At 43.0% G+C, this 24605-nt stretch overlaps 1 protein-coding gene across 3 annotated transcripts; it reads right to left on the bottom strand.

Moving 5' to 3' along the window:
* Positions 1 to 5652: 5652 nt before the first annotated feature.
* On the bottom strand, positions 5653 to 24581 carry CMC2 (C-X9-C motif containing 2). 3 transcript variants are annotated; one of them, XM_040329182.1, is made up of 5 exons: positions 24479 to 24567; positions 18244 to 18298; positions 16141 to 16211; positions 13957 to 14028; positions 5653 to 6211 (listed from the first exon to the last, which is right to left on the bottom strand). In XM_040329182.1, exons 2-5 carry the CDS (start codon positions 18278 to 18280, stop codon positions 6134 to 6136), a joined length of 258 nt encoding a protein of 85 aa, XP_040185116.1. In that variant the 5' UTR covers positions 18281 to 18298; positions 24479 to 24567; the 3' UTR covers positions 5653 to 6133. The 3 variants fall into 3 exon arrangements, with proteins under 3 accessions (XP_040185116.1, XP_040185118.1, XP_040185117.1); XM_040329184.1 differs by lacking the exon at positions 18244 to 18298 and having other exon boundaries at positions 16141 to 16238; positions 24498 to 24581; XM_040329183.1 differs by lacking the exon at positions 18244 to 18298 and having other exon boundaries at positions 16141 to 16238; positions 24479 to 24568.
* Positions 24582 to 24605: the final 24 nt, after the last annotated feature.

Raw genomic sequence — 24605 nt, 5'->3', positions numbered from 1 at the left:
TGTCGCACGGATGTGCAATTGTCAGAAAAAGTAACGCAGTGCCTTATCGCAAAAAAATGAAGGGGGTAAATCTTCTGGAGGTTAAGTGGTTAAAAGCAAACAAATATAAAATGATAGTGCGGCTTCCATGAAAGGTGGAAAGGGCAGACATGGTCAGCACTCTTGATGACTACCAGCAGATCACCCTATAGCACCATAACATTACTGCTGTGGGGGTATGAGGTTTGAGCAGAGGACCGAAGATTTTAACTAAGCGAGCAGCCACCAGCACAAGGAACACGTCTCACCGAATGTAAGTACTGTACCTTCGTAAATTAGCTTTAATGTATTCACATTGTCACATTTTCTACAAACGACTGCAACACATCCCCAGCTACTTTTTTACATATTTATACAGGGAAGTGTGTCTGCAAGTTATGAGTGGGTTATGTTGCTATGGGAATAGAGAAGACAGATAAAACGAGACAGAGCTCTGATGTTCCACTATGTAACTTAACTTCTCTTTAAAGTTGCCATTTACCATTATTTACACATTGCTTTTCTATGGCAAGCAACCCTAGAGACATTGCTTCTACTGCTTCCTTTTTATCTCTGCCTACAGCTCATATATTAAATGGGCAAGAGAGCAAATAAGCTAGCGGGTGTGAGATGATGAGTATGTAAGAACAAAACAGGAGTCAAACACTTCACAATGGCCCAGATTCACGTAGGGCGACGTAACTTTGTGCGAGTGTAGTGTATCTTATTTACGCTACGCCGCCACAACTTAGAGAGGCAAGTGCAGTATTTACAAAGCACTTGCGTCCTAAGTTACGGCGGCGTAGCGTAAATGGGCCGGCGTAAGCGCGCGTATTTCAAAGTAGGCAGGTCGTGGGCGTGTTGTATTTAAATTAAGCGTGACCCCATGTCGATGCATGGCCGAATGAACGGCACATGCTCAGTACCACGTCGAATTTACGCCCTAAGATAAGCCGGCTCAATGCCTGTGACGTGAACGTAACCTACGCACAGCCCCATTCACGTACGACTTACGTAAACGGCGTAAAAAGATACGCTTGTTCCGACGTCCATACCTTGCATGGGATGCGCCACCTAGAGAGCAGCTTTATCTTTACGCTGGCGTATGTCTTACGTAAACGGCGTAACTAATTGCGACGGGCGTACGTACGTTCGTGAATCGTCGTATCTTGCTCATTTACATATTCGACGCGGAAATCAACGGAAGCGCCACCTAGCGGCCAGCGTAAATATGCACCCAAGATACGACGGCGTAGGAGACTTACGCCGCTCATATCTTGGCCGAATTTATGCGTAACTGATTCTATGAATCAGGCGCATAGATACGACGGCGCTCATTCGGACTTACGACGGCGTATCTGGAGATACGCCGTCGTAAGTCTTTGAGAATCTGGGCCAATATGTTTAATGCCAGAAATCGAGTCTCGGGGCTCTGCAGTGAGTTTTTTCACGATACAGCAAATAGTAAAGCGGTGGCAATGATTACCAGATTTGCAGTACTGACAGGGCAGAATTGTGGTTCGGTGGTATCATTTTGTCTATACTGTATTATCCATAGCTCCCAACTGTCCCTGATTTGGATCAATGTCCCTCTGTCCCCCTCATTTGTCCCTAATTTTGGTCTGATCTATATAGTTGTATATAAAATGCACTTTTTATCTTTCAAAATGTGTTTCTCAGTGCTAAACCTTTCTTCCAAATTCTAAATTGCTGCATTTGTACATTTTAAAAGCCAATATAAAGGAATAGTAGTGGTTAAAAAAAGCCCCTGTGGATTTAACCACTTCCCGACCTCCTCATGTACATATACGTCAGCAGAATGGCACGGACAGGCACATGTACGTACCTGTACGTCCTCTGCTAGACGTGGGTGGGGGGTCCGATCGGGACCCCCCCCCGGTACATGCGGAGGTCGGGTCCGCTCGGGGAGCGATCCGGGACGACGGCGCGGCTATTTGTTTTTAGCCGCTCCGTCGCGATCGCTCCCCGGAGCTGAAGAACGGGGAGAGCCGTGTGTAAACACGGCTTCCCCGTGCTTCACTGTGGCGGCGCATCGATCGGGTGATTCCCTTTATAGGGAAGACCCGATCGATGATGTCATTCCTACAGCCACACCCCCCTACACTAGTAAACACACACAAAGTGAACACTAAATGTTACAGCGCCCCCTGTGTTTAACTCCCAAACTGCAACTGTCATTTTCACAATAAAGAATGCAATTTAAATGCATTTTTTGCTGTGAAAATGACAATGGTCCCAAAAATGTGTCAAAATTGTCCGAAGTGTCCGCCATAATGTCGCAGTCACGAAAAAAATCGCTGATCGCCGCCATTAGTAGTAAAAAAAAAAAAAAAAATGCAAAAAAACTATCCCCTATTTTGTAAACGCTATAAATTTTGCGCAAACCAACCGATAAACGATTATTGCGATTTTTTTTACCAAAAATAGGTAGAAGAATACGTATCGGCCTAAACTGAGGAAAAAAAAAAATTATATATGTTTTTGGGGGATATTTATTACAGCAAAAAGTAAAAAATATTGCATTTTTTTCAAAATTGTCGCTCTATTTTTGTTTATAGCGCAAAAAATAAAAACCGCAGAGGTGATCAAATACCACCAAAAGAAAGCTCTATTTGTGGGGAAAAAAGGACGCCAATTTTGTTTGGGAGCCACGTCGCACAACCGCGCAATTGTCTGTTAAAGCGACGCAGTCCCGAACTGTAAAAACCCCTTGGGTCTTTAGGCAGCAATATGGTCCGGGTCTTAAGTGGTTAATTAACCTTTTTTCTGGTTAATTCTCCTTTAAGGGGGTGTGGCAGGGGACATGTCCTATGCCTACATACATTTGCTAGTAGGTGTCCCTCATTCCCATTTTTAAATGTTGGGAGGTATGTATTATCAGAGTGACAGCCCTGCAAGGGGCAAGTACCATTTTTATTTCAGTACCTGATCCCTCTTCCTCCATCCTTACCTAAGCGAGGATAAGGTTGCTCTTCCCTCCCAGCCTGCAGCCCCCAGGATACATCACCAGGGCTGCTGTTAGAAATCACGGGGGCCCCATACAGCCTACCTGACAAGACCCCCCCCCTCCCGACTGAGGACATACATTTATCAGTCCCTTTCTTTACAATCTCAGCTGCACAGATGAATGAATAGGAAACGCTCTGAGGCTTCCTGCTCATTCACCAATGAAGCATGAACACACGAGTGATTGGTAGCACTATGTTCATTCAGGAAAGGAAGGGGCCAGTAAATAACATCCCCCTGTGTGCAGCCAGGGCTGCTGTTAGAAATCATGGAGCCCCATACAGCCTACCTGACAGGGTCCCCCACCTCCGAAAATATCAAATCATATTTTCACTTAAATGACATGGCTGTGATGCTATGCTTTGCAACCATTGCAGAAACTATACCCTCATCAATAAATACCCATTCAATTGAAAAGTGCTGCTTTGCAAGTGCTCTGCAACCATGTGGGGTTAACAAATAGGCAGTGAGGAGGCAACATAAAACATTTGAACACATTCTTAAAGGAGTTCTCCAAGCTAAAACTTTTAACCCCCGCTGTGCCCGGGCTGTAAAACTATACAAAATAAACCTTCACTTACCTGCCTACGATCCCCCGTTGTTCCGATATCGCCGTCCCGTTCTCCGGTCCCGGTCTCTTCCACTTCCTGCGGGTCGGTCACTCACAGTGCGCTCAGCCTATCAGCGGCCGCAGCAATGTCCCGTCGCGGCCGCTGATAGGCTGAGCGCACTGTGAGTCACTGACCCGCAGGAAGTGAAAGAGAACGGGACGGCGATATCGGAACAACGGGGGATCGTAGGCAGGTAAGTGAAAGTTTATTTTGTATAGTTTTACAGCCCGGGCACAGCGGGGGTTAAAAGTTTTAGCTTGGAGAACTCCTTTAATTTTTTTTTTAGAAGTGTATTATTATTATTTTTACTGCCCTGTTGAGAAGGGGGGGGGGGGCTTTGGTGAAATATCATGATGTGAGGACAGGGATTCATTAGTCCCTTTCTCTGCATCCTTGGATCCACAAGTTTTAGCAATAGGGCAGTACCCTTTTAAACTGATGGATCCTGGGCCCAGTACAGGAGGGCTGTCTGTACTGCCCTATCAGTGGCCCTGTGTGCAGCTGTCACCGCCGACTTGGTCTAGCCTAGAAAATTGCATCTTTTCACAATATTCTAATTTTCTGAGATTGTGGATTTGAGGTTTTCATGAGCTGTAAGCCATAATCATCACAATTATGACAAATCACGGCTTGAACTATGTTGCTTTGCATGTAATGAGTCTATCTCATATATTAGTTTCACCTTGTAAGTTGCATTAGTGAAATAAATGAACTTTTGCACGATATCCACATTTTTTGAGTTTCATCTGTATTCTACAGGCCAAAAATACATTGGGGATATTTGGCTGGCCATTGCTGGCTTGGAAAAGAGCAGTGGGGATATTCTACTGGCAACAACGCTTGGTTGGGTTGAGGGGTGTTCTCCCAGCAATTAATGCCTGGGAAAAAAGGGGGGCTATTTATTTGACAATCAGTGTCTGGGGGAGCATGGTTCCTTCAACTCACGCCAACACTGGGGGGGCCTTTTTCCCCCCCTCACTTTCATCAACAATGAAGCATACTGTTACGTACTGACCTTTCTAAATGCTGTGTTGTACTTTATATACTCCCAAATACTGTGGCTGTATTTTAGGAGTGTCAAATTCAATTTTATTGTGGGCCGCATTAGCAGTATGGTTGCTCTCAAAGGGCTGACTTCCTTTGGGACGAGCTAGGTACAGAGTGCATGGTTCAGGATTGCAGGGCTCAGGAGCATGCCATGTACAGAGTGCTGGGTTCAGGAGTTATGCCTCGCATCTCTCTCTTCCCTACCTGGCCCGGTTCTAGTACCTCCCTGTGTAGGCAGATCAGCCTCTGGCTTTAAATCTGGCTGCGAGGGCCACGTGACAAGGCCTGGCAGGCCAGATTTGGTCCACAGGCATTGTGTTTGACATATGTGCTGTATTTGGTCCTAGGAGCTGCACTCTGAAAGTTGTGCTGTATTTCACTTACTCGTGACCACAGTGTTAATTGCCCCAACTGTTTGTTTGCTATTTAGACCCCAACTATTGTGATGACGATTTATGTAGGCTCAGGCAAAGTTTTGGCTCAAGGTGTAGATTATGTGTACAGAAAAGCATATGTAATGAGAAAAAAAATGGATCTTTTGCCTTGAGGTATGTGTATGCCTGCAAGACTATCTTGTAGTGCTATACTAACCAAGTATTTTTTGGGTAAAGGGACTATGGGATATGTGTATCTGGCATATACCACAAGCAGACCTAGACTATTATGTCATACACTATATTCAGGATAATGCAGCTACACCCACAGCATACAGACACTACTGCAGAAGATCGTTGCCTCTTCAGGAGGACTAGTTCTAGTTGTTTTCAGGACTATTTATGAACTACAAAACACTTCCTTCATGTTATGAAGTAGGGAGAAGCATGCTGTAGTCCTGTCCTAGCACAAGAACGCTGCTCTTCCATAGATTCAGTAGAGTAAATAAAAACCTAGGACAGGGAGTGTGTTATTGGCAGGATAACCTGAGACGAAAAAGCCAGAAAAACAGAAGCACTTTATAAAAATGTAATTTTTCTTCATTATGGTGATCACATTCATCTTAGGAAGTTCCAGAAAAATACTATGACAGCTGCGTATACTTCATACAGTCATTGTTTTGCAGTTCATCTCTGGGTGATGGGATCAACATACCAGTACATTATTCACTAAAATAAAGTATGCGGAGGCACCTTGAAGTGCTGATAGAACATGAGAAAATGAGATCACACTATCTTGTTTTGATGCCAGTTTGCTTTGAATGAATGAATTCCAGGCTAACAGCACATTTGAAACATAAACAGCCCGTAGTTTGAGTGGAGCAGTCTTTAAATTAATAAAATACTTTTCTGTTAAGATATCTGGACATGTGCATGAACATGTCTAAATAATAATAATAAAAAAAAGTAATTTTGATAGTAAAATAAATACAAAATTATCACTGGTGGAAAATGTAGGGGTGAACGTCCATGTGGTGGCTTGGCAAGAAACTTCTCTCAATGACTGCTAGCTTCGGCGAGCTTCCGTCTCATCATATCTGCCCTGGCCCGGCTTGCATCTCTGTTGTTTTCACGCTAAAGAAAAAAAAAAAAAAAAGTTAAATTGTTATGCTGCATTATATAAGTATAGTGCACTTTGCCCTGACTATAGACCAGGGGTAGTGAAATAAATTCAGGGAGGTCCAGTCACTAAAAAAAAAAAAAAATTCCAGTCGAGGTCCAAATCACAAGTCTGTGCCATTAAAGATTTACGCATCTTCTTTCCCTTTTTTTTTTTTGCCGCAAGCCACGCTTTTCTTACGGTTTCCTCCACACACTTTGGAAATGTCCCCAATAGTGTTCCCCTTATCAGGTGCCCCTACCACAGTAATTCATATTGGGTGCCCCCATCAGACTACCCCTATAAATCAGTTGCCACCATCAGAGTACCCCCTTTTATTAGGTGTCCCCAACAGAGTGCCCCCCTTACATCAGGAATTCTTCATCAGAGGCCCCCTTACATCTGGTGTCTCTCATCACTGTTCCCCCTTACATCAGATACCGTCATCAGCGTGCCCCTTTACATCAGGTGTTCCCATCACAATGCCACTTTTTTTGTTGTGCCCATCAGAGTACGATTTAAAGAAAAAATGTGCCCCTGTAAACACCCCACAAACCTTGAGGCAGGCAGGGAGCCAGAGGTAACAAGCTGCAGAGGGCGGCGCGGGGGAAAAAAAACCCATCATACCTTGCAGCCGCCCGAGTGAGAGCCAGGAGCTGCGAGATGATGAGCAGCAGGGGGTGGGGACGCGCACATGACCTCACGTCTCACCTCGCGGCCTGGCCGGGAGCCATGAGAGAGTAAACAGCATAGGGCGGGGGCACATGCGACATCATTGTTTGCAGGGACGTGCACGATCCCAGCAACCAATGACTGCGGAGTAGGGATTGAGCACTTTACACTGGCAGCCTGAAGGTCCAGACAGTAGTGTCACTCGGCCCGCGTTTGGAATGCCTGCCGCCATGTAATGACAGCTGCTATAGACCATAAACTATTTACATATTGTTAAACAAGCCTCTCCAGGTGCTTCTACTGTGAAGTTATAATTTTTTAAGGCTGATGGCACAACCAGGACCATTTTTAAAACGGTAGAATCTTAGCAGGTAAATGACTTGCCTTTCCGTTATCCGGGATTACTGTGAACATTTGGCAAAATCAGCCAATAGTGACCAAGGAACTAATAATCGGGCAGAGTGGTCCAATCAGCAGCTCTGCCCAAATTCTACCCCCTCCCTTCAGCAAAGATCATGTACCCAAACGCCTCTAACTACTTCACCTCTCACCCCCTATGAGTCAGAGCAATTTTTACAATTCTGCATGTTTGGCAATAACTTATACATTATAGGTAACATATACATTATATATACACAGCGGGTAAAAGAAGTATTGAACACGTCACCATTTTTCTAGGTAAATATATTTCTAATGGTGCTATTGAGAATTAAAACATTTTGTCGGTAACAACCCATGCAATCCACACATAACTTAATTTCTCAACTAATTTTTTTTAATGTATGTGTAATAAAATTGAATGACACAGGGAAAAAGTATTGAACATGCTAACTGAAATTTGATACTTCGATCAAAATCCTTTGTTGGTAATTACAGCTTCAAGATGCCCCATGTATGGAGAAACTAGTTGCATGCATTGCTCAGGTGTGATTTTGGCCCATTCTTCCACACAAACTATCTTCACATCTTGAAGGTTCCGTGTGCCTCTTCTATGAACTCTGATCTTTAGTTCTTTCCTTAGATTTTTTCTATTGGATTCAAGTAGCAGCTTTATTTTTCTTTCTTTGAAACCAATTGAGAGTTTCCTTGGCTTTGTGTTTGGGATCATTGTCTTGCTGAAATATCCACCCTCATTTCATCTTCATCATCCTGGTAGATGGCAGAAGATTTTTATTTATCTAGAATGTCTTAGTACATTTTTCCATTCGTCGTTCTTTCAATGGCATGAAGTTTCCCCGTACCGTATGCTGAAAAACAGCCCCACACCATGATGTTCCCACCTCCAAACTTCACAGATTTTTTTGGGATGATGGGCAGTGCCATGTGACCTCCAAACATGGTGTTTTTTTATAGCATGGTCTTGCATGGTGAGCATTCATACAGGCCTTGGCGGTTGAGTGCATTACTTATGGTTTTCTTTGAAACAATTGTACCGTGGAGGAGGAATCTTTCTGGCGAAAGTGGAACACGTGTGGAATTCATCTAATTTTTTACCAAGAGCGGATGTTTATCCAGGCACAAGTCACTTTGGAAGTAAATTAAATTTTTTGAACTGTGATTTTTTTTTTTTTTTTACACCAGTGGATTCTTACACACACACACACACAGTAAAATACAGTTTTTAGGGACAAATATTTTGTAATATATAATTATTATTTTGTATGGACATTTTTTGCACAATAAGCAATGTGTATTTTTGGTTTATGTAACTTTTAGCCATTAGCCATCCAGGATTGCAAATGTTATATTGAGCACTCAGATGATTTAACACGAATAATGTTTGTGTGATTTGAAGAGCTAGGACACATTATTAGATGGTTTACTTAATTTTTCCAACTTTAACACAACCACTTATTAGATTTAGGCAGCACCATTTTACCTCCCCATTCCTTATAGCTTTCTTACCAATTCCACTCTGTGGAGCTTTGGATGCAGGCAGCAGACACACCGATTTTACCATAGAGCAGAAAACAACAACTTATTTCAATTATACCTGCCAATTCCAGGTCTTTCTGAAGCTCTCCACAATTGGTCCATGGCTCTTGTACAACTCTTCTGATATATCTTGAAATCTTGCAAAGAGTGAAAAGCATTTGTCTGGTCAGGGCTGGTTTATGGTGAAATTATGTTCTTTCATCTTCTAGATTATGGCCCCAACAGTGTTCACTGGAACATTTAGAAGTTCAGAAATCCTTCTGGTAACAAATGCCATCAGTATGTTTTGCAACAATAAGTTTGTGAAGGTCTTGAGAGAGCTCTATGCTTTTTACCTGTCATGAGATGTTACTTGTGTGACACCTTGGTAACGAGGCCCCTTTTTATAGGTCATCTGTTGAGACTGAACCAACCGATATTAAATTTGTACCGACAAGGAGCAGAATTGGTTTCTAATTACTGATAGATTTCAGCTGGTGTCTTGGCTTTCCATGCCCTTTTTGCACCTGCTTTTCTTCATGGGTTCATCATTTTTGCCTGACTTATTCCATTTTAATGCACAAAACTTAAAGCGGAGTTCCAACCACAATTAGCATTTTTTAAATGTATGTCCTTTCATCCTGCGTTTTTAGAATATAAATCCGGTCACTTACTATTTTACGATCTGCATAGATATTCAAAAAAGATAGTTTTATAAACTATGTCCACACCGTTGTCATTTTGCTTGTGGGCATTGTCAAGCCTACAGGCACTTACTTCCTGGAAATCTTGGATGGGGAGTGATAATTGGGTAGCGCACTGCATCCTGGGAAATGATGACACACATTTCCCAGGAGCATTAGAGGGAGATGATGTCAGAATCCTAGGTGGTTTCAAAGGCAGAATTCGTTGGACCGCATAGCAACAGGCATTTCCAGATGAGTGTAAAAAAAAAAAAAAAAAAAAAAAGTTTTTTTACTTTTTTAGGTCTAATGAGCACAATAATAATAAAAAAAAATTTGGGATGGAAACTCCACTTTAATAGCTGAACTGGTTTGGTTTCTCTGTATGTATGGGTTGTTACCAACACGTGATGAACCTGTCATGTAAATAGCACCTTTAGAACAGAGGTACATAAAAAAATGGCGACTTGTTCAATACTTATTTTGCCCATATATGTTTAACCCCCCCATGATATTGTCTCCCCCCCCACACAATCCTTAGACAAGAAATTCACTTTTTTATTTTAAAATGTGCAGGTTTTATCTGCAGTAAAACTATTTTAGTCTGTAATTTGTTTAAAAATTAAACACTAAAATTAGTAATTGTAAATATGAAATGTATAAATAAATTTTCAAAGGTGTAAAAATATTTACACCCCCCTGAAAATGTAACCATATTGCTACACTTATGCCACGTACACACGATCGGGCTTTTGTCCAGCCAAATCACATCAGAAAAATATAGAACATGTTCTTTATCTAAAGTCTGATGGAATTCATCAGAATTTCCAATGAAAAAACTCTGATGGGGCTACAAACGATCGGAAAATCCGATGGAAAAAGTCCATTGGAAATTCCAATTGTGTGTACGGGCCATCAGAGGCACCTCTCTTTTTTTTATACTCGGTGGTGACATGGCCCTACTCTTATATCAAGACATCGCTTGTATATCAAGGCAAAATTTATTAAAACATTTTCCTTGTCTTGCAAAACGCTTTTACACGAAAGGTTTTACTGTAATTTAAAGAGGAGCTCCAGCCAAAAAGGGGGTAAGAACCGGAAGTCAATTTTTTGATGGAACTCCACTTTAAAATTCCGGCGCCTCCACCCGGAGCCAGGGGACAGGTCCGCTTTAGATGAGGACATTGCGGGTGCCCTGGACAGGCAAGTGTTTTTATTTTAAGAGCCAGCAGTTGCAGCTGCTGACTTTAAAATTTCTTTTTTGTTGCAGGCGGACCACCACTTTAAGATATTTCATACAATTTAGTGAACCCCAGGAATATCATGGAATGGTGAATGTGATTGCCCACATCTTTGTGACATCAAAAGAAGCACAGGAGGAAGCGTCAGCTGCTATAGAAATTACACTATATGGCATTTATCTTTGCAGCATTCTCAGGTTGATTGTTTTCTTGCAGCTTACAGAACTGAATGTGTTGAGCAGTACTGTTCTCTAATTACTTTTTGTTATGCTCTGTAGTGCGACGGTTTTTCCAGAACCTGTCATATTGCTCAGCTAACCTGTGTGGGTTGTGTTTTGTATATCACAGCAGCCTCTGCTCTTTAAAATGAATTTCTAATAACTCCTTACCTGTCATTGATCTGTTGGTTTTATATAGAGCAATCGCTGTCATTTCAAAGACAAGCTGCAGCACTACTTTATGGAAAAATCAGGCATCCCGACTCCCGCAGACTCAATGGGCCGGATTCGGATACGCCGTCGTATCTCTGAGTGCGGGCCGTTGTATCTATGCGACTGATTCAGAGAATCAATTACGCAAAGATTTCCCTAAGATCCGACCGGTGTAAGTGTCTTACACCGTCGTATCTTAGGCTGCATATTTACGCTGGCCGCTAGGTGGCGTTTCCGTATAGTTACGCGAGGAATATGCTAATTAGGTATTTACGCCGATTCAGAAACGTACGTCCGGCGCATTTTTTTACGTAGTTTACGTTAGGCTTTTTTCGGCGTATAGTTACCCCTGCTATATGAGGCGTAGCTAATGTTAAGTATGGACGTCGTTCCCGTGCCGAGTTTTAAAATGTTTACGTTGTTTGCATAAGTTGTTCGTGAATAGGGCTGGACGTCATTTACGTTCACGTCGACCCCAATACGTCCTTGCGTGGTACTTTGGAGCAATGCACACTGGGATGTTCCACAGATGGCGCATGCGCCGTTCGTCAAATACGTGGGGTCACAGTGAATTGACATAAAACACAACCACATCATCCCCATTTGAATTACGCGGGCTTACGCCGCCACACATACGTTACATCGCCGTAACTAAGGGCGCAACTTCTTTCTGCATACGGAACTTGCGCCCTAAGTTACGCCGGCGTACCGTATCTGACATACGTTACGCCGCGCCGGCAGATACAGCAATATATCTGAATCCGGCCCAGAGTCTCTAAACTCAGAATATATAGCAGCTTACTGATCCAAAGATGTGGTGGCTGCAATCCTTTTCCTTTAAGCCCCAGTTTGCACCGACTTTTTGCAGCACTTCTTTTGACAATTTCATGTGCGACTTGCATAGACATCTGGCCATGAAGGCGTACAAATTTCAGCAAGCCACACATGAAATCGCACCATTTCAAAAGCCACATTTAGGCCCCTTTCACATGTGCGGACCGTATGTCCGCATTTTCATCCATCCGTTTGCGGATGAAAACGGGACATACATTGGTCCCTATGTGATTGCGGGTGTCAGCGGATGAACATCCGCTGACACCAGTAATCACCCGCCTCCGCAAAGCTCAGATTTTTTTCTTCCGTCTGCGGATCGGATGAACACGGACACATGGTTCGTTTTCATCTGATCCCCCCATAGGGGAGAGCGGAGAAAAGACAGGGCGGTCCCTGCACAGTGCCACAATTTTGACAGGTACCTTCTCCCACCTAGGTGGCCCGAGTGGAAGTTCTCCTCTTCCCTGCCCTCCTTGCAGTCTTCTGGGACACATTACGGTCCCAGAAGAATGCCCGGCCAATGAGGAGGCACTGTGTAACTCGCACCCCGCTTTGAAGCCACAAGCAGTCGGGTGCCCACACTTGCAATGCCAGAGAAGCAAAGGAACACATTGCTGGACCGTGAAACAGGCGAGTGTGTGTTTATTATAAAATCAGCAGCTACACTTTTTGTAGCTGCTGACTTAACACAAAAATGAGTGAAATTCTGCTTTAAATCCCCTTTTCTTCCCTATGTTGATGCTTGGTTTGAACTTCAGCAAGTCATCTTCACTACGTTTGGTAGCCTAAATATATTGAGTTGCTGCCATGTGATTGGCTGATTATCAATTTGTGTTACCCAACAATGGAACAGGTAAAAAAAAAAGTATCTGTGAGTGTGGAAAGCCCAAGCAAGACCCCGAGGAAGTCACGTGATTCTTTGACGCACCTCATTGGGAGGAGCCTATGACCTCACACTACAAATAAAGTGTTTAGGCCACCATCTTGCGTGAGCAATTTTTAATCAGATTTGTACTTTAAGTTTTTAATGTTAAGATTTTATTTATTTTTTTATTTAAAAAAAAAAAAAAAAAGCCCATCTTTCGCTCCTTTTTTGAGCTTTATATTTATTTATGCAGAGACCCTAAAGAATAAAATGGGGGTTGCATTTACACCAAGTGTGAACCCAGCCTTAAAAAGGGAAAAGATGGTCAAAGTTGATAAATGGCCAGACTAGTTGTCTCGTTAAAAAAATCCTGTAAAATTAATAAAAATAAAAAAAAAGTATCGACATGTTAATATCTTAATGTGAATTCAAAGAAAAAATAAAATACAAATTATAGGGCAGGCAGAGAACACAAGTCCGTGCCAGTTAGTGGAGAATTTAGGAGCCGTTTTCTGCCCGATATCCAAGGTCAGGACAGGGGGTGGGGTGGGCAGAAGGGTCGATTGTCCTGGGCGCAGTATTTATTGTAGGAATGGAGGTGCCACAAGTTCCATCTACTAGAAGGCTAAGAGGAGTAGTGACAGCAGCATCACTACCTCTGTAAGGCAACCTCTGGAAGTGGCAAGGAGGAGAGAGCAAGGAAAACCTTGCACATAAGGGGGGGGGGGGGCAATTTGGCATCTTTGCCCTGGGTGATGTTGTCCCAGCACTGCTGATACCACTTTAAGATTACAGATCAGGAACAAAGACAGTACATCATGATGAATACATTCTGCTTTTCATACATTAAAATAATTTCTATATGAAAAGTGGGAGCAAAATCCAGCACCTGCCCAATCCCCATCTGGGCATCAAAATCCCAGAGGGCCCTCATTCAACTGCACAGTCAGTACGTTTATCCCTCATTACTGATGACTGGTGTGCAACTTGGACACCAATATAGCAAAAAATAAATAACTAAAAGGTTAATTTTTATGAAAAAGATAAAAGCAATTCCTTAAAACAAGATGTTGGCCTCACCTCTCCCTTAAGGCACTTCCTCATCACTCGATCTATATCATTGCAATGTCCAAAAAATTTCAAAAATTTGTTCTGAAAAAATAAATAAAAAATGTAAATAAAAATAAAGTAACCACAGGTTTTACCAGTTTACATCTAGTCATGGCACTTCAGAAATAATTATGTACGGTGATACAATTCCAAGGTTTAACCGCTTGCCGACCAGCCGCAGGCAGGTCGGCTCTGCTGGGCGAGATCACGTAATATTACGTCATCTCGCCGAGCAGCCAATAGGGGTGCGCGCCCCCCGCTCGCTCCCGACGCGATCACCACCGGGCACCCACGATCGCTCGTTACACACAGCTCCCGGTCCTGTCAGGGGGAGAAATGTATGAACAGCGATCAGTCATTTCCCCAAGTCAGTCCACCACCCCGCCCTTCAGTTAGAACACACCCAGGGAACATACTTAACCACTTCCTCGCCCCCCTAGTGTTAACTCTTTCCCTGCCAGTGGCATTTTTATAGTAATCAATGCATTTTTATAGCACTGATCGCTATAAAAATGCCAATGGTCCCAAAAATGTGTCCGAAGTGTCCACTATAATGTCGCAGTACCGATAAAAAAAAAAATCTTCCATAATTAGTACTTTACGCCTGCAAAACTGTCACGTATAAATCGCCCTTCTGGTTACCTCCCCAACCAATGTTCTGTTTAGCACTACGCCCCTGATGGTTCTACTAGGCATGGAATCTTCATTGTGGCCTCCCCACTTTTAAACCATTGTAACCCACATCTTTATAGCAGCACGTTTAGCTGTTGCCAGAAAATGGAAATGTCCCCACCGGCCTACAATAGCAGATATGAATACCATCCTAAACACACACTGCCATCTTTAATATATGTTTGCTAAAGCACACTATCAAATCGAAACATTTCTAACCAACTGACTGACCCCAGGGGCCCTGGCCGTTTGCCTTAGTCCTACCACCCTTACATGATCATATCTCCCCCAACAATCACAACCACCAAGGAACTCCAACCCAATCCATGCACGTAGGGCCATCTTGGGGTGACTCCTTCCCTTCCACGCTTTACCATCAACAGGTGTGAAAAATCGCAGTACCAACAACCTCCACTGTCTTTTCTTTTCTACACTTAATTGCGCATAGTTTATATTTACCGCTCTACTTGTATTGATGGGTTCTGTTTTAGCATTAATGTTTGTCTACAACTCCACTAGTTGCTTTCCCAATGGTGAACCTCCACTGTTCTTTCCTCATTTGACTTGTACTTGCATAAATACCTTAAAGTGGATTGAACCCACTCTCATCCTTTCTAAACTACTGCCATAGTGCTGATCTATAAGGATATAGATGCCTCCTGCATGTATCCTTACCTGTCAAATGTCTCCCTTCTGTCTGTTATAAGAACTGAAAAACTGCAGATTCTGTGGGTGGGTCTGTTGTCTGGAGCTCGGTGGGTGGAGTCGTGATGTCAGTATACTTCCCGTCCACCTCTACACTCCTTGTCAACATACATTTTCTCCTGTGTATTCCTTACACTAAATTATGCTATGATCACCAACATCCAGTCAAAATCCAGAAAAGTAACCACATGACTTCAGAAAAGAAGTCTCAGGCTAGTGCATGACATATGTAAATGACCTGTCATTCACAGCAAGGGGGAAGAACGGACAAGTTTTCTCCTCTTTGTCTGTTTATCTCACTGAAAAAAGAAAAGAGGATTGCTCAGAGCTGGATTAACTCTTTGTGGCAAGACTGGGCACAGATGATAGGAAATCTTATACTGTACATCGTGACAGCAAAACAAAATTTTATATATATATATATATATATATATATATATATATATATATATATATATATATATATATATATATATATATATATATATATATATATATATATTTTTTTATTTTTTTTATTATAATATTCGGGTTTACATCCACTTTCATAAAACACTATGAAGTGGCAGCTAAAAAAAATGTCCAACCGCTCCTTAACGTCCGTTTACCAGCAGCAGTGTACATGAATATAATAATAATAATAATAAAAAAAAAAAAAAAAAAACACACAAAAAAGCCATTCCACCAAAACAATTAGTTTCTTTGAGAAAGAAAAAATTAAGGAAGTGTTATAAAGGATCATTGCATTCTGCCATGTCTAAGTGATGATGTACTTACCTCAGTGTGGCATTGCTTCAGCATATTGATAATCGCATTGCACTCATCAGTGTGAAGGTGGGGCGACAAGTCTGGATGCATCTTTTATTAAGGAGCAACTGTGTAGTTGAAAAACCGGTACAAAAAAGAGGTTCAATTATTTGGCATGATGAAACATTCACATCAATTCCTGCCCCCCCAGAGGCTGTAGAAAAAAAAAAATTTAAATACACAAACCAATGACCCAATACAAATTTAGGCTGAAAACACCCAATTCGGCTACACGTCTGTACAATCTTCCATTGTTCCTACATTACCCTTGATTTCTGATAGTAGTGTACATTACCATAAGGCTACAGCAACAACTCTTTATAGGGAGACTCCGTCGCATTCTTTTACGTCGTCTCTAGTCGGCTTTTTCCGGCGTATAGTTAAAGCTGCCGTTTTGCGGCGTATAGTTAGACTTGCCATGTTAAGTATGGCCGTCGTTCCTGCTTTTATTTTGAATTTTTTTTTTATTCTTTTTTTTTGCGCAAGTCGTCCGTGAATCGGAATGTACACAAGTCACGTCTATGTTAAAAAAAAATGACGTCCTTGCGACGTCATTTAGCGGAATGCACGGCGGGAAATTTAGGGACGGCGCATGCGCAGTTCATTCGGCGTGGGGACGCGCTTCATTTAAATGAAACACGCCCCCCTACTCGCCGATTTGAATTAGGCACTGTTACGCCGCGAGAGATACACTACGCCGCCGCAACTTACGGCGCAAATTCTTTGTGGATTCAAAGCTGCCAAAAGTAAGTTACAGCGGCGTAGCGTATCTCACATACGCTGCGCCCATCTAATTGTATCTACCCCTAAATGTTTTTTTTTTGTCTAAATTTCTCACTTCCTGTTCCTCCTCAGTAAGCTCTTCTGGTTGACCAACCCCTGGCCAGAATGGCTCGGATGATGGGGGCAAGCTTACCGATGAGAAACAGGAAGTGAGAAATTCAGACAAAGAAAAAAAAAAAAACATTTAGAAGGGAAATGGAAGGAAAAGGTAAGTGAACCAGCAATGCACTAGCTTAAAGGAACCCATTTAGAAAATAAAAAAACAAACCTTTACAACCCCTTTAAGAATTGAGGACCCAGTAGTAAGCAAACCTTGCATTTTCATGCAAGACATTCTTTTTATTTTTTTTACAAGACTACAGTTTGATGTCAGCCTGGCGATCTATTTTAAAATTGGTAAATCAATAATAAAAAAAAACAAAAAAAAACACCACACACAAATACAGTGCGACATAAAATATTGCAGCAATTGCCATTTTATTCCCTAGGGTCTCTGCTAAAATACATAATGTTTGGGGGCTCCAAGTAATTTTCTAGCAAAAAATATTGATTTTAACAAGTGTCAGAAAGAGATTTGGACTTTAAGGCCCCTTTCCCACGGGCGGACCGTATGTCCGCTTTTTCATCCATCCGTTTGCGGATGAGAAAGCAACATACATTGGTCCCTATGAGATCGTGGATGTCAGCGCATGAACATCCGCTGACACACGATCTCGTCTGTCTCCTCAATGATCCGATTCTGCAGACGGAAGAAAACCCTATTTTTCCTTCCGTCTGCGGTTCGGATGAACACGGACATACGGTCCGTGTTCATCCGATCCCCCCATAGGGGAGAGCGAAGAAAAGACAGGGCGCTCCCTGCACAGTGTGTGGGGACCGCCTTGTCATCCGCCAGCTCAGCGGGGATCAACGCAGCGATCCCCGCTGAGCATATGGAGGCGGATCATTACCGATCCGCCCCGTGTGAAAGGGGCCCAAGTGGTTAAATTTCCTGCATTTACACACAGAAGTTTGCTCTAAGAAGGAAGCTTTAGTTACAATGTTTCATGTTGTTACAAACTTAGCAGACTGCCCAGATTTGTATCCCTTTAAAGAAAGAATGCTTCAATGTTTCATGTTAAGAACTTGGTAAACTGCCCAGATATTTTCTTTTGACAGCCGAGTGAGCAGATAAAGTCTCTCCACTTGTTATATGAAAGTCCTCTGCATTGGAGATCATCAGGGGGGTGGAATCGAGATCACAATTTAACGATTAATTGTAAAGCTCCAATACACCTATGTAAAGGATACCTGCACCACCAAAACTCATACCGTCATCAGAACTCATGTTTAACGTAAATGTCTGCTAAAAGACAAAATAATGATGTAGTGTTAAACAATCATCATTGCTATTGATCTTATTACTGTACAAATACTGTGCATGTCTCATGTACTTTCATTAGAAAATGGGTTTCCATTGCACCTCATAGACACCTGGGGCCAGATTCACGTAGGAGAGCGTATCTTTGTGCGGGCGTAGCATATCCTATTTACGCTACGCCTCCGCAACTTAGACAGGCAAGTGCAGTATTCACAAAGCACTTGCTCCGTAAGTTGCGGCGGCATAGTGTAAATCGGCCGGCGTAAGCCCGCGTAATTCAAATGTGGAAGAGGTGGGCGTGTTTTATTAAAATGAGCCGTGACCCCATGCAAATGAAGCGCCGATCGTACGGCGCATGGTCAGCATCACGTAGAATTTACTCCCTAAGATATGCCGGCTCAATGCCTGTGATGTAATTCGTAACCTACGCACATCCCCATTCACGTTCGACTTGCGTAAAAAGATACGCTTGTTCCGACGTCCATACTTTGCATTGGCTGCGCCTCATATAGCAGGGGTAACTTTACGCCGGACCTAAGCCTAACGTAAACGGCGTAGCGGGTGCAAGTACGTTTGTGAATCGGCGTAACTACCTAATTTACATATTCGACGCCTAAATCTACGGAAGCTCCCCTTGCGGCCAGTGTAAATATGCACCCAATATATGATGGCGTAGGAGACTTACGCCGCTCGTATCTTGGCCAAATTTATGCGCAACTGATTCTTAGAATCAGGCGCATAGATACGACGGCTCGCATTCGAACTTATGACGGCGTACGTGGAGATACGCCATCGTAAGTCCTTTGAGAATCTGGCCCCAGGTGACAGCAAAGCAAGCTGAACCATCATTTTAATCAACAGCCAATTCAGTGTGGTGTATAAAACCTTAATAGTTATGTGGTTTAGGTACCGTTTAACCACTTCAATACCGGCCACTCTTTCTCCCCCCCCCCCTTCCTGTCCAGGTTAATTTCCAGCGCTGTCACACTTTGAATGACAATTGCGCAGTCATGCAATGCTGTACCCAAACTAAATTTTTATAATTTTTGAGACAGATCGAGCTTTCTTTTTGTGGCATGTAATCACCACTGGGTTTTATATTTTTTTTACTATGGAGAACCACTTCAGTGACAGCTCTGAGTCTACTCAGGCTGCTGCCATCACATCCAAGATGGGGACGCTCCGCAGTCGTCTTAGGGCTTTTGGAAGTCTACACAAGGTAGGGTTTTACTGGTAAATAACATGCCCCAACTACATTAAATATTGAAGTTCACCTTTTTTTTTAAATGAGGATTTTGATGCAGGTAAAAAAATAAAAATAAAGTAGTTATTTTTTACACTGGAGCCTGCAGTGTAAAGCATTGCACATGTGACCGGCAGATGGAGGGTTGGACGGGCAGAGAGATCAGAGCATGCAGCTTCAGCTCTCGTGTGGTCTGTGATGTGCCTGTCACAACTGCAGAGGACTAGAAGCTCCTCCTGCTTATGTTTCCCTGCAGACAGACTAGGAAACAGCTGAGTCATGTGACAGTTGTATATCAATTTGGAAGAAAAAAAAAAAAAAAAAAGTACTGAGAAAATTCTTATTATTAAAATAATTACAGTACCATCATCCACATACAGAAAGAGAAGGGGCCATGTAAATTACAGCAGGTCACATGAACACTGTAAAAAAGTGGGTGGCTTCCTTTCATGCCATCCATTATGTCCAATTGTGTTGCTGTGATTGGTCAATGTGATCACATGGTACAGACCAGTGTTTCTCAACTCTAGTCCTCAAGGCGCCCCAACAGGTCATGTTTTCAGGATTTCCATTATTTTACACAGGTAATTTAATCAGTTTCACTTCCTTATTAATTACCACAGACATTATAGCTGAGGGAAATCCTGAAAACATGACCTGTTGGGGTGACTTGAGGACTGGATTTGAGAAACACTGATACAGACAGGGTCAATCACAGCCAATCTGTACCATGTGATCAAAGCTAATCACAAACAAACTGAACCAATCAGTTTAAAAAAAATGTTTTACCATCCAAAAGTTAAAGGGGTTGTAAAGGTTTGTTTTTTATTTTCTAAATAGGTTACTTTAAGCTAGTGCATTGTTGGTTCACTTACCTTTTCCTTCAATTTCCCTTCTAAATGTTTTTTTTCTTTGTCTGAATTTCTCACTTCCTGTTCCTCCTCAGTAAGGTGTTCAGTAAGCTGTTCTAAATGACTTTCCACCGCTCGGATGATGGTGGAAAGCTTACTGAGGAGGAACAGGAAGTGAGAAATTCAAACAAAGAAAAAAACATTTAGAAGGGAAATCGAAGGAAAAGGTAAGTGAACCAACAATGCACTAGCTTAACCACTTAAAGCCCGCCGCACGACTATTTCCGTCCGCAAAATGGCACGGACAGGCAGATGGGCGTATATATACGTCCTTGCCTTTCCGCGGGTCGGGAGTCTGATCGGGACCCCCCCCCGCTGCGGGCGGCTTACCTCGGGGAGCGATGCGGGACGACGGCGCGGCTATTCGTTTATAGCCGCTCCGTCGCGATCGCTCCCCGGAGCTGAAAAACGGGGAGAGCCGTATGTAAACACGGCTTCCCCGTGCTTCACTGTGGCGGCGCATCGATCCTGTCATCCCCTTTATAGGGGAGACAATCGATGACATCAGACCTACAGCCACACCCCCCCATCAGTTGTAAACACACACTAGGTGAAGCCTAACATGTTCAGCTCCCCCTGTGGTTAACTCCCAAACTGCAACTGTCATTTGCACAATAAAGAATGCAATTTAAATGCATTTTTTGCTGTGAAAATTACAATGGTCCAAAAAATATGTCAAAATTGTCCGAAGAGTCCGCCATAATGTCGCAGTCACGAGAAAAAAAAATCGCTGATCGCCGCCATTAGTAGTAAAAAAAAGAAAAATTAATAAAAATGCAATAAAAATATCCCCTATTTTGTAAACGCTATACATTTTGCGCAAACCATTTGATAAACGCTTATTGCGATTTTTTTTACCAAAAATAGGTAGAAGAATATGTATCGGCCTAAACTGAGGAAAAAAAAATTATATATGTTTTTGGGGGATATTTATTACAGCAAAAATTAAAAAAATATTGCATTTTTTTCAAAATTGTCGCTCTATTTTTGTTTATAGCGCAAAAAATAAAAACCGCAGAGGTGATCAAATACCACCAAAAGAAAGCTCTATTTGTGGGGAAAAAAGGACGCCAATTTTGTTTGGGAGCCACCTCGCGCAACTGTCTGTTAAAGCAACGCAGTGCCGAATCGCAAAACCTGGCCTGGGCATTTAGCTGCCTAAAGGTCCGGGGCTTAAGTGGTTAAAGCGAGGGTTCATCCAAAAAAAAAATAATAATATTACATCTAGCAGAGCCAGCATAGTAAGGGCATTTACTTTCGGCGGGGTTTTTTTTTTTTTCTCTCTGTACATACCTTTATATTCTGTTTTTGTCCAGGGGTTCCGATGACTGCGGGACTGGGGGTTCCTATCCTTCCGTTGGATGATTGACTGCTTGTGAAACCGGTGACCTGTCGCACAATGCGCGTCACCAGATGTCGGGAAATAGCCGAGCTGCGAGTCGGCACTATACGGCGCCTGCGCAGTCAGCTCTACACGGCGCCGTATAGTGCCGTTTTGCAGCTTGGCTATTTCCAGAAATCTGGTGACGCGCATTGTGCGACAGGTCACCCGTTTCACAAGCCGTCAATCATCGAACGGAAGCATAGGAACGCCCAGTCCCGGAGTCATCAGAACGCGGAAGCCCTGGACCAAATCAGAATATAAAGGTAAGTACAGAGAAAAAAATAAACAAAAACCTGCCGAAAGTATATGCCCTTACTATGCTGGCTCTAATGTTAAAAATTTGTTTTTAGGGTGAACCCCCACTTTAAGGGAACCAATTTAGAAAATAAAAGACGAACCTTTACAACCCCTTTAAAACAAGGGCAGAAGATTTAATAGAGGGAAAGTTGGAAAAAAAAAAAAAAACTAAAGATCTGCTATTGAGCCACAAAGGCAAGAAACTGTTCATAGATGGCCACTAGAGGGAGTAAAGTGCACATACTGCAATTATGTAAACACAAGTCAAACAGTATAAACACATAATAATGCCCAAGTACAGCCATGGAAATACAGCAACCATTAGGGCCACTTGACACTAGTGTGCGGTGTTTGCATTGGTGCACTGCTGTTCTTTGTTGAAGGTACCTCAGTGTACCCGAGCTGCAGCACCCCACAATGCGCCACCGCGTGTGGGTCACATCTGAAGCCAAACTTGGCGCAGGTCTGATTGCCGGTCTGCTTTGATATGTTGGCAACCCGTTAAAGTGAATGGGCTGTGTTAATGCAACACACCTTATAACAATACTAAACACACAGGGCCGGATTCAGATACAATGGCATATCTGTCCGGCCCGCATAACGTATCTGATACGTTACGCCGCTCTAACTTTGGGCGCAAGTTCTTTATTCAGAAAGAACTTGCGCCCTTAGTTACGGCGGCGTAACGTATGTGTTGCGGCGTAAGGCCGCGTAACTCAAATGTGGAAGGGGGGGGGCGTGTTTTATGTGAATGTGTGATGACCTGACGTTTTTTACGAACGGTGCATGCGCCGTCCGTGTACATATCCCAGTGTGCATTGCTCTAAATGACGTCGCAAGGACATCATTGCTTTCGACGTGAACGTAAATTACGTCCAGCCGTATTCGCGAACGACTTACGCAAACGACGTAAAATTTCAAAACTCGGCGCGGGAACGACGACCATACTTAACATTAGCTACCCCTCATATAGCAGGGGTAACTATACACCGGAAAAAGCCGAACGCAAACTATGTAAAAAAAAAAGCGCCTGGCGGTCGTTCGTTTCTGAATCGGCGTAAATCCTCATTTGCATATTCCTTGCGTAAAAATACGGAAGTGCCACCTAGCGGCCAGCCTGGAATTGCAGCCTAAGATCCGACGGTGTAAAACACTTACACCTGGCGGATCTTAGGGATATCTATGCGTAACTGATTCTATGAATCAGGCGCATAGATACGACGGCGTATCAGGAGATACACCGTCGTATCTCTTTGTGAATCTGGCCCACACTGTTTAAGTTACATTGTTTCTTCTATTTATGTATGTGGATGATGGCCCTGTAATTATGAAAAAAAAAAAAAACACAACAACAACACACACACACACACACGACATCTCAGTACTAGTTATAGGTTGGGGCAGTTGCGGTTTGTTGGATTTATGCCACACACACACACACAGTGTGTCACGCCCCTCCTGTGTCTTAGAATAAGGAGGTGAAACCTCCAATCTACATGCAATATCCCATCCCCATTGGGTTTAGCTGCTTAGTGGGCATGGAGGAGGAGGGAGGCAGAGGGCTGTCCTTTACCACTGTGTACACGCCCACATGTGTGACTCTGTAGTCACATGGGCTGCTCAGAAGTGATAGGGAGGAAATGCTCAGCATAGAAACTCACTGAAGACTGAGCATGTGCAGAGCTGCAGACACTACTGTAAAATCCCCAACTGCAGCGGGGACATGGACAGGAGGGGGAGAGAGAGGAGCAGCAGGATCAACAAAACTCATAGTGACGTGATGTGGATAAACTCTTACTACAAATCACAAATTAAAGCCAAATTCCGGGGAGAGAACCCCCCCCCCCCCCCCAGTTTTATTGCCATCTGTGTTCCCATTAGGGAGATTCATACTCTCTATTTGCCTGGTTTACCATTAGAAGTAGAAGAGTCTCAAAAACAGGAATAGATGAGAAATCTCTCAATGGGGACACGAGTTCTGGTGACACCCAGAGATTTCCTGCCACTTCCTGTTGTAGCTATGGAACAGGAAGTGAATGTAATTCTCCTCTATGGGACACAGGTGACCAAAACACCTTCCCTACACTATCCAGAATAAAAGAAACATACGTGTGCCTGTAGCTCTACTTTAAAAATGAATAGAACGCTGCCCTGAAGGAAAGGTCGCCATTGTAGCACTATCCTTCCTATCACAGCCCTCAGTGCTAGGGGTGACCTGTATGACCCAGGCATGCACACTGAGCATACAATGCATGGACACGACACGCTGGTATTTGTAGTACTCAATATTCCCACATCACATACGCCCCACGCATCTCTTCACCACATACCTGTCTCCCGCACACTCACCGCTCACTTCTCCGGCTACTTTTTATATAACACCGGGAAGCTCTTTCCTCACTGGCCGCAAGGCGTGCCAATCACAGTCGTTCCTCCAATGAGATAAGCTGATGGGCG

This window comes from Rana temporaria, chromosome 11 (genome assembly GCF_905171775.1).
Source record: "Rana temporaria chromosome 11, aRanTem1.1, whole genome shotgun sequence".
NCBI classification, from domain to species: Eukaryota; Metazoa; Chordata; class Amphibia; order Anura; family Ranidae; genus Rana; species Rana temporaria.
This window is presented reverse-complemented; position numbering and strand designations above follow the sequence as displayed.